This window comes from Anguilla rostrata, chromosome 3, assembly GCF_018555375.3.
Source record: "Anguilla rostrata isolate EN2019 chromosome 3, ASM1855537v3, whole genome shotgun sequence".
Classification (NCBI taxonomy): Eukaryota; Metazoa; Chordata; class Actinopteri; order Anguilliformes; family Anguillidae; genus Anguilla; species Anguilla rostrata.
Window position 1 is genome coordinate 41,553,101 of NC_057935.1, and position 10,490 is coordinate 41,563,590.

At 38.7% G+C, this 10,490-nt stretch overlaps 1 protein-coding gene across 1 annotated transcript; it reads left to right on the forward strand.

The window, feature by feature from the left end:
- The first annotated feature begins 1,492 nt into the window (after positions 1-1,492).
- On the forward strand, positions 1,493-3,604 carry LOC135252045 (POU domain, class 4, transcription factor 3). The gene is made up of 2 exons (XM_064329928.1): positions 1,493-1,733; positions 2,068-3,604. Exons 1-2 carry the CDS (start codon positions 1,614-1,616, stop codon positions 2,953-2,955), a joined length of 1,008 nt encoding a protein of 335 aa, XP_064185998.1. The 5' UTR covers positions 1,493-1,613; the 3' UTR covers positions 2,956-3,604.
- Positions 3,605-10,490: the final 6,886 nt, after the last annotated feature.

A 10,490-nucleotide genomic window follows, 5' to 3' on the forward strand; every position in this document is an offset into this window, starting at 1 on the left:
AAGACCTAGTCGATATAATTGTAACAGAGGGGCGGAACAATTGTAACAATAATGAAAATGACACATAATGCGTTTATGGAGTTTTTTCACATTTTTGCACATACAAATGTTAATAAAAATAGCACGTTTCCAAAGGCAACGTGAGAACAGCCACATCATCACATTTTTAAGCATGATGCTTTATTTATGAAAAAAGGGCTGTGCACAAACATTGAAGCACAAGCAACTTTGTAATTTACCGTTGTGATAACGTCCAAATTGATGAGGAAGGATGCTTTTGTATATTTCTTAACACCCAAGTAAGCTTTTACAAAGCAAATAGCTTTTACAAAGCAAATAGCTACATACCAATCTGGTGTATAGTAATCTTGCTATAGTAACTCAGAGGCGGCATAATTGTAACCGCAGTTACATTTATACAAACGGGGACATTACGGTTTTTGATCACCTAGCCAAGAATACCAGCTGACTCAGAAAAATCATACTTCCGGTACAAATGATTACTTACCTCGCTCAAAAACCGTTTTTAAAAATGATAAATTAATAAATACATAAATAAATAAATATCCCTCGAAAGTTATGGAATTGCTTCGTTATTTTGGCAAGTGGTAGAGAACTGAATTGCATGTGTACAAATGTGAAATGGCTACTGAAGCAGCCGTGTACAAAAAGTAATTGACCGTGTTATATTTGCAATGCGTTACATTTATACCGACTCTACCCTCCAGCATGGCTCACTCCGTGGCTGCGCTTGTATGAGCGAGGGTTATTATGAGATTTATAATTTCTTTGAGACATACCTACTACAAGCCTGTCAAACAAAATAACGTAGCTGTCTATCTACTGTTCTGTCTACTGTGGCGTCCAACAGGCTACAAATATTTGACTTTAATCATGTCAAATAATTATATTGATAAGTGTATTGTACCTATTATTAATATCAAATGAATAACCAAAATAAATAGACATTTATTGTTTGACTAAAATCATTTATAATAGTTGCGCTCAATGAATTTAATATTCTCATTCCGTTAATAAACTACGCGTAAAGCTGTTGTTTTTTAAAATCATTTCAGCCAGCCAGCGTATTAAATCGGAAAATTATCACCAGACGTATGGCCTAGGCAAATGGTTTTTAAATGTGGATTTTTGCAAATGACGGTCAACATTTTAGTTGGTTAACTTGGTTATAATAAGTAGGCTAAATAACCGATTTACGCTGCTTAATTGGACCATTGTCAAATGACTATGTAAAATTCAAATCAAACTTGCTGCGGCTTGATTACGGGTTATATTTGTCAATGGTTATGAATCTATCCATATTAAGCGAAGATGGAGAAGCGATTTTAAGTAGTCAGATTTAAAGTCACACTTGACGCTAAATGGTTGTGGCTCTTCCGGCTACTTTCTTTGCTATCTTACTTATACCACGCTTGCGCACAGCGACCAGTCCAATTCCTGGCGTGTAGCTTGTAAGATGAGTAAAGGAGCAGGTGGGTAGAGATGCGTAGGGAGAGGCTCTGTCATTCGAAATAGCTCACACTAACAGCAGAAAGCCAGGGTCCAGCCAGCATCTATGTCAGGGCTACCTACCTGCAAGGTACTCAAGGAAGATGATGGCCATGAACGGCAAACAACATTTTTCGATGCATCCCACATTACAGGAGCCCAGATATTCCAGCCTCCACTCAAATCCGGAATCTATGCGCAGAGTTTGCCTTCCACCTCCACAGGTATGTGAATTTTCATTACGACTTCTTTAAGGCACCTTTCTGACAGACATTTACTTTAAAGTTTTTTCATGTCAGCAAAACAATAAAATTTGCAACATCTCTCTCTCTCTCTCTCTCTCTCTCACTCTCTCTCTCACACACACCCCTTTCCCTATCTCTTTCTCTCCCACCCTTTCTGTCCCCTGATCCACATGTGTATTCAAACAGAGCCTCTGCGTTCATATTAATTTTTATGACCTGTGCTTTGAGGAGGATTCTCTCTGTGCTGGTAATGTTCTAATCCTGAGTTGACAGAATTCCCCACTGACTCCAATATGCACATTCCTGCTTGCAGCTCCAGGGCAATATATTCGGAGGTTTTGATGAGAGCCTGCTGGCCCGCGCGGAAGCTCTCGTGGCTGTTGATATCGTCTCTCACGGCAAGACCCATCCTTTTAAGCCAGACGTGACCTACCATACCATGAGTAGTATTCCCTGCACCTCAACCAACTCTACTGTGCCCATCTCTCACCCATCCACGCTCACATCACATCACCACGTCCATCAAACATTGGAGGGAGATCTGTTGGACCACATTTCCTCTAGTCTAACAGTGAGTGGGATGGGGGCACCGGATCCGTCGGTGATGTCGGCGCAAGTACACCAGCATCATCTTCAGACTATGGGTCATCTCCACCAAGCCATGGGCATGGGCCATCCACATTCCCTGTCCACGCACAATGGGATGACCTGCATCAATGATGTGGAATCTGATCCTAGAGAGCTCGAAGCTTTTGCTGAGCGTTTTAAACAAAGGAGAATCAAGCTTGGAGTTACCCAGGCAGATGTCGGTTCTGCCCTCGCAAACCTGAAGATACCCGGTGTTGGTTCTCTAAGCCAGAGCACCATCTGCAGGTTCGAGTCCCTGACTCTATCTCACAATAACATGATTGCTCTCAAACCCGTACTTCAAGCTTGGCTAGAAGAGGCAGAGGCGGCAAATCGAGAGAAAAACAGCAAGCCAGACATTTTTAATGGCAACGAAAGAAAGCGAAAACGTACTTCAATAGCCGCTCCAGAGAAACGTTCTTTGGAAGCATATTTTGCGATCCAACCCCGTCCATCTTCAGAAAAAATCGCGGCAATCGCTGAAAAGCTGGACCTCAAAAAGAACGTGGTCCGTGTTTGGTTTTGTAATCAAAGACAGAAACAGAAGCGGATGAAATATTCGGCAGTACATTAATTTAAAAGTCTGTGAGGTATGAGACATAGCATATAGCAGGGATGTATCCATGTCTTCAAGAACTTCACTATTTATACAATTAACAGGTTATCATTTTATTCATTTTCATTGGAGGTTTCATTGTTTTGTTCCGCTGCGTTATTTGTTTAAATGTAGCCTACTAAAATTGTAAAATATGTATCGTGCACGAAGATAATCTGTTCGTCACTTACTTTGTTAACGCATTGTATTACTGTATTTGATTGCTGCTTCTATGTTGTGACATTACTTCAATATACTGCTTTGGTGTTTCATAGAATGAAAATGCTATTTATTCTGAACAAATCACGATATTGTCTGACTCTGACTGTATTTGTACACTTTGATCTAAACATTTTCGGTAAAGACAGTATCGTTTTCGTATATTAGCCTATAGGCCTAACTGACCTGTGCTAAAATATTATTTTAAATATTAGATAGCCAACGCATGATTCCGGTTGCATTCTGCATGGACTGAACTACACAATTAGGCTAAAACATGAACGCATAAATTACAGGCAGTCTAGTTTATGACGAATAAAAAATACAATTTAACCACAAATCATTATCTGCAGTAGGCCTACTGTTTTTTGTGTTTACAATAAGAATTTTTCAAAAGGACAACAATTCAAGTCTTATTTAAAAAGTCAATTTTCCATTTTAACTTTAGGAAAGCGTGATCATTTTGAATGTTACAAAAATGCATCTTTCTTAAAGCTAAAAGCTTTTTTTTTTTACAGTATCGAAACACAAGAAGCTCAGTTCACTTGAATGGCTTGGGGAAACCAATTGCCTTGAACCATTTGCGTAGAGAAATATGTTGAAGTTTCCATTGGTGTTTAGCTTTTAATGTCTTTAACGATTCTTAATTCAGTTATAACAACTTTTTCCTTTTTATTTACTCATTTTAGTAACGTTGCATTTATGGTTTACAGTGTAGCCTACAAGGCAACCAGCTTCCTCGGACAATCTGAGGAAACTAAACTCTTTGGTTTACACTTTTAACTTAATTTAACTTCAACGGCGCCTTTGTCAGAGAGAAGCTCTTAGTTTGTTATAGGACAGGCTACGCATAATAAATCTGACTGGATGAAACCGAGAACCACCAAGACTATTATAGCCTAATGCTGTGAGCGGACTTGGTCTATTTTTTTATTTATGAATCCCTAAAGCGCCATCTAGATTAAAAATTAACGAAAAGCGAACAATTTTTCTCACTATTTTGCTGAGAAATTTCTATGTCTGTCATTCAAAACCACTTGAAATTTTGAAAAAGAGAAGTCCTGCTCGGAAACCATCTTATCAGATCTGCCGATACCTTTGCCCTTCAACCCAATAGTCTTTTAAATAAGCTTTTCTGCATTCAATCATTGAATAATTAATTGTTTGATTCCATTACAACACATGCTATACTGTGGGTTTTGAAAATGTTAAATACATGTGATGTATTTAGCCTAATGGACCTTGTGGACTATTAAAGCCTTTCAGACTGTTTAGAGACTGTAGAGACTGGAAACGTCCAAGGATTAATTCCTATTTCATCAACAGATGAAATAGGAATTAACCATTCCAGGTAAGGCTGCAATAACGTAATTCGCATGCTGTATTCTATATTGTTTTATTGTTGCTACGCCCCGTTTAATCCTTCTTGTATTCATTAAGCAATTTAATTATTGGTTCGGATTAGCCAAGCCTACATGCAGAAACCATGGCTAAAAAGTGAAATGAAATACCAACTTGACTACTTTATACCGACAACATTTTTTAATGTGTTGCTTTCCTTTCAGTTCCCCGAATTGAAAAGGTGTAGCCTTACACTGGCTTGTCTGTAATAGCGTACGTTTCATTTAATTGCATATGCATATGCATATATAATGCATATTTGCATAATCGATTCGTTTAATCTATTAGTAGTATATTGTGATTGATGCGAAGTTTTCAGTTAAGGCAAACAATCTGCCAAGCGGCAAATAGCAACGGACAATTAAAAAATGTAGGCTACTGGACAAAGACAGGTTTTTTTGTTCTTTAATGAAACTGTAAATCGTAATCACGATCAGATGCTGTCTGAAAACATTTTAAACTGAATATAAGACTCTAATGTAGGATTAGTTGACGGTTCTGTTGTGCATTTTGTGTAGGCCTACAATCTACAGCTAATCTTGTTTTTGATTGTCATTCACTTTTGCGTAGAATGGTCAGTTCTTCATTCGTAACGGTTTATTATCAAGACAGACTATTTTTAGAGATTATTCTTACTTTCTCAGGACAGAGGAAATTTTCACAGAGGTAATGCTTAAATGCAGATTCATTTTTGTATATTATTATTTATTATTTGTAGGCTATATTATTATTTATTTTGATTTATTATTGTATATTATTAAAATATTCAGAGTAAGAAGCAATTTTCAGATACAAAACAGCACAGTCGTGTAACCGCCAGCTGCAACCTAATTCTACAAGTGATTAAAATAACTTTCCAATTGATAGGCCCTACGTTTCTTATGTTGCCTTCGGAAACCTTTGAATTGACCCCATTCATTTAAAAAATCGGTTTATGTTCTTTATTTTTTTCCAGATTACATCACGCACACAGGAACAAGTGGGTAGGCCTATAGGCTACCTCCAGGTTGTTCAGCGTCCGGACTGCAATCGGTTTAAAAATACACATACAAAAATTCAGTGTGCGAACAGTGATAAGGCCTTATTCGATCTGCTTGGAAAGTCTTTTTCTTAACTTTAATAAACAAATTTAGGCCTGTGCATCGTAGGCTATTTAGCCTTCAGGTATTCTAAATGAACAAACTTGTAATTTAAGATGAAGAGTGAAGCACTGACAACACGTCCCTCAGGGTCATTACTTATTAAACTATTTTAAGTTCCTGGAATACACAGAGTATGATTCTTTTTTTTTTGCCAAACACAACCAAGAAATGGGAAAGGGATGAAAAGAGTTGAGTGTGTCTGAGCTGAGCATGCAGTGCAGTGTCTCCCTAATATGTCAGTGCTATTAAAACTTAATATATCCATCACAAATAAAAAATGGTCACTTTCAAAGCTGCATACAAAATTGTTAGTATATGCCATGCCATTCATAACATTTACATATGAAATATAAAAAGATAACCAATGAACATTTTCCACACCGATGAACACATATATTTCCTCAATATTTTCCTTCAGTATTACACCAGAGGTTCACCTCCTGATAAAATCTATTAGGCATATATGGTTGAAGGTGATACAAGATGAGAAATTAATTACTTCTTTTGAAGTAAAAAGACATGGTTCCAGTATTATTATAACAAATAACTTGCATAACGAGAATCATTCAGGATGAATGACTGTTGTCTTTGTTAATGTCTTTGAGGTGAATATTTTCCAAAACGCTCAATGCCAATAAACTGAACACTGCCTTTCGAGAAAAATGACTACACTGCTTGCATAAGACTAAGCAATATAAATGTGTACAACTTAGTCATTTCAGTGCATAGCTGTGTCACATGGATTTTCTACATTTTTCCTGCTTGACATCATCTTGGAGCCTGTTTTCTTGTGAGAGCAATGCAGGACAGAATGTCCTCTTTGGTAATTGTTTGTTTGATTATTACCCAAAATTTGATTTAACAAAACATGCTGGGGAAAAAAAAGACAAAGACATTAATATTTCATACAGTAAACAAATGGCAGTGGAAATGGATAGGAGCTCACAGAGCATCACAGCAGGATTAAACTGTATGATAGCTCCTCGGTGGTCACATGATACATGGTAAAAGGTTTCAACTATCTGATCCGAAACGTTTTGAGCAGGCTATACCTAGTACTCTATTCCAAAAGACAACAGCTAAACACACAAAAGTCGAATCACCTGACCAGTTTTGGAGCTATGCTTTCCCAGAATATTCCCATACAGAGCAGTCTTGTGATTTTTGAACAACGGAGTACGGACTGCCTGAAGTTGCCTGCCATGCGCTGTAATTAGAATTAAACGGTCAGTTTCAGTACGTGGCATTTAGAATGCAATGGCTAATTCCCACGCACTGTAATTTTAATGCGCCAGTCACTTTCAATACGAACTTCCCTGAGTTCACCCGCTGCAGTCTTAATCAGGGATGTCAGGTGGGAAAAGCCCAACCAACAGAGACGAGCAAAGGAAAAGTAAGAATGAGAGAAATTCAGGGTCTGCTGCTCTGATAAAATATGCATTGCTGGCTGTTGTAAAATCTAGGGCGACCAGATGTCCCATTTTTTCCAGGAAAGCTCCCTATTTAAGCCCCTTTTCATGCATCCCAACTTTACGCATCCCGACTAAAATATGGAACAAATAAGGGGCTTATTTGTTCCGTATTTCAGTCATACCATTATATCAATGGGTTTTATGAATGTAATTGCCATTACTGTGGATCCTCATTTCATCATGTACACGGTCCTCCAGGGAATCTGGTCACCCTATATTAACCCAAAGCTGCCCATCAGATTTCTGCCAAGGTGCAATTTCCCCCATTATGGGTCCTTTGTAAGTTCCCTACATTCATTTTATGTACGTGGGTCAGTGACAAATAAGGGTTGGCAAGACGAGCAATTCAAAAATCTTTTAAAAACTTGTTTTATTCTCTCAAAATTGATTAAAACCAGATATTTTAGGCTAGGTCCTCAAATAAAGAATGTATGCAAGTAATTTGTAAATTTATTTTCAAATTTTAACCCTTTTAAACTTAAAGTAATAATCTCGAAGATTTTCATTAAAATAAACGTCTTTTAAGTCACTATCTATCGCTGCATTGGGTAACACAATGGTGATTGAGCCTATTTTTATATTAATTTATACCATTATTATCATAATTCATGATTAAAAAACTTGGTTTCTGTGGCGACATTCCCGGGAAAGAAATCACAAGCGGCGCACAGTTAGTGACGCGTTTTTCATCACCCATCAGTGGTTGGTCCGCCAGAGAGGGTAGGCGGAACTAACGCAACAGGCTCGCTCTTCAACTCACTTGTGTGCGAGCGGCGTAGTTTTTTCCGTTGTCTGCATGCGTTACAATAACAGAGAAAGGGGGGTTGGGGGAGTTATGGAACCCTAAAAAGTTTTTGTGTAACATGAGAGATCATATTATTTGTTGATGTAGATTTCGTATTACATTTAATGACACTGTAACTTTACTAAATTGCATAGCTATTTGCACAGCTAACGCTAGCTACCGGACCATGTCAAGAAAGACAACATTAGTTTAGACAACGTAGCGCACAGTATCCATCTCTCATATCAGGTAACGTTGCGTTAGCTAGCTAGCTAGCTAATGTAATTAACACAATCTAATGTCGGCTAACAATTAGAAAAAAACGCTAGCTAACGACCTCGCAAACCGTCTCTCGAATGCAATGCTACCTTGTTGCAACGTTGCAGTGTAGCTAACTTAAGGCCAGTTCAGATCAATGATTCGCAACGAGACTGGGTGCAACTTGCAAAATTCCAAGACGTCTGATTGTAAACGTTCTAAAACTGCACTTGGCGATTTGACAAAGACGGTCTTTTAAAACCTCAGGGCAGGCAACGGCTCTGCTACTAGCCAGTTCACACCGCTGCAATTTTCTCTGCAACATTCTAAAACCGTTTCTCCTCGTTGCGAATCATTGATCTGAACTGGCCTTAACGTTACCGTTATTTACATTGCCATCGAGTTCATCAATATATTATAATGATTGGAATAAAGCCGGAGTATGTGGAGCAGAGCCGGGTCTGATTTCTGAAGACGTCATACAGGAGAAAATTAAATAAAAGAATAGGGCAGTATGGATTAGCATCGTTATTATTTTATTACGCTTCCTCATATGTTCCTTCAGCCTTTATGCCCTTTTTGATGAAATCTCCTTTGTTCTTGTTTTATTCTTCTTGTTCTGATTGCTAATTTAACACCCAGCTCAGCTTTATTCTCGAACAGTTTAGCTAGCAAAACCAGAAACACCAGGGGTAACATTTTGCAAGGCAGTTGTTTCAAAAATACCACACAACAATCATTCACGAAAAAGACTGCTTATTGGGCACTAGATACATAATTGCACGAGCCACAGCGAATCCCGCAAATTCTTCTCTGCAGTGTAAAGATGTTCGTACCGGGCAAAAGGTGGATAAAGAACGTTTGCAGAAATTGATCATCACTAATTCTACCCCAGGTTTGCTACGGCATTTTAACCCGGCTTGGCAGTGTAAAGACATCTTGAGTTAGCCTAATGTTAGACAACGAATGAGTATGTACATAACGTTACTTTTATAACAACCGTTTTTTATTCAGTAAATAGTAAGTGTTATAGTTGGCGTGCCAACTGACTGACGTCACACAGGCGACACTGGTTGGATCCGGTTGGATCTATGGGAAGTGAGGTCCAAAAACACACCTGCAATTACCGCTTCTCGCCATTGGCACCGCCATAGAGAACGAAACTGAAATCTTCGAGATTGTCACTTTAACTAAACCATATGGACACAAAAAAATTAGCATCACATCATTGACCCACAAGGCATTTGGTCTTCCGTCCTACTGGACTATGGGCTACTCTGACTGCCACATGCCAATATAAACACATGGATATCATCACCAGTTGATTATCAACAAAATACACTTTCACTGTGAATCTCTCACATCAAATTCTTCCCTGCTTAATTGTATTTAATGTCATTGTTGTAAAGCACAAATGCTGCCACTTGTTTTGTTGCATAGTGGAAACAGTGCTTCTATAAAGGTAAATGTATCAGAGCCTAGTTAAAATGATGACAGGATGTGTCAACTGTGTAGCAGTATATGGGTGCAGTTGTCCTGGGTAGGAGGACAGGGGCAGGGTAGGGGCTCTGAATTATTGATGGTTGGAATGCCCCATGTATGGGATGCCATAACACACTTGTTATGAGGTAAATTGAGATGAAGCCTGGTGCAGCAGAGTGGCATGTGGGAAGTGAGGGCTGTTCTATTATTCATACCTGCTCAGAGGTATTAGTTTTTCACATGCAATCATCAGGCTGCAGGCCCAAACCGGCAGTGCACTGTACGTTTCCCACTTCATTCCTCAAGGCTATTGTTCTGCAATCCTCTCACTCATAATCCTTGTATGTAACTGCTATATGGCTGAGAGAAACTCCTTCAAAAAGCAAAAACAACAGCAAGCTGGCAAGGCAAGTTTCACGTGTGGGCAGTGTAGTATGGTGGGAAAGGAGTTGGTCTTGCAACCTAAAGGTCGCAGGTTCAATTCCCAAGTTGGACACTGTCGTTGTACCCTTGAGCAAGGTACCTAACCGGCATTGCTTCAGTATATATCCAGCTGTATAAATGGATACAATGTAAATGCTATGTAAAAAGTTATCTAAGTCGCTCTGGATAAGAGCGTCTGCTAAATGCCTGTAATGTAATGTAATGTAATGTGAAGTCTGCTCGCAAAGAAATCAACTGCCTGTGGAAACCCACTCTCTATGAAGGTGATCAAAAAGTGCTCAGTCCCTGCCATCTACATCAGAGACACCACAG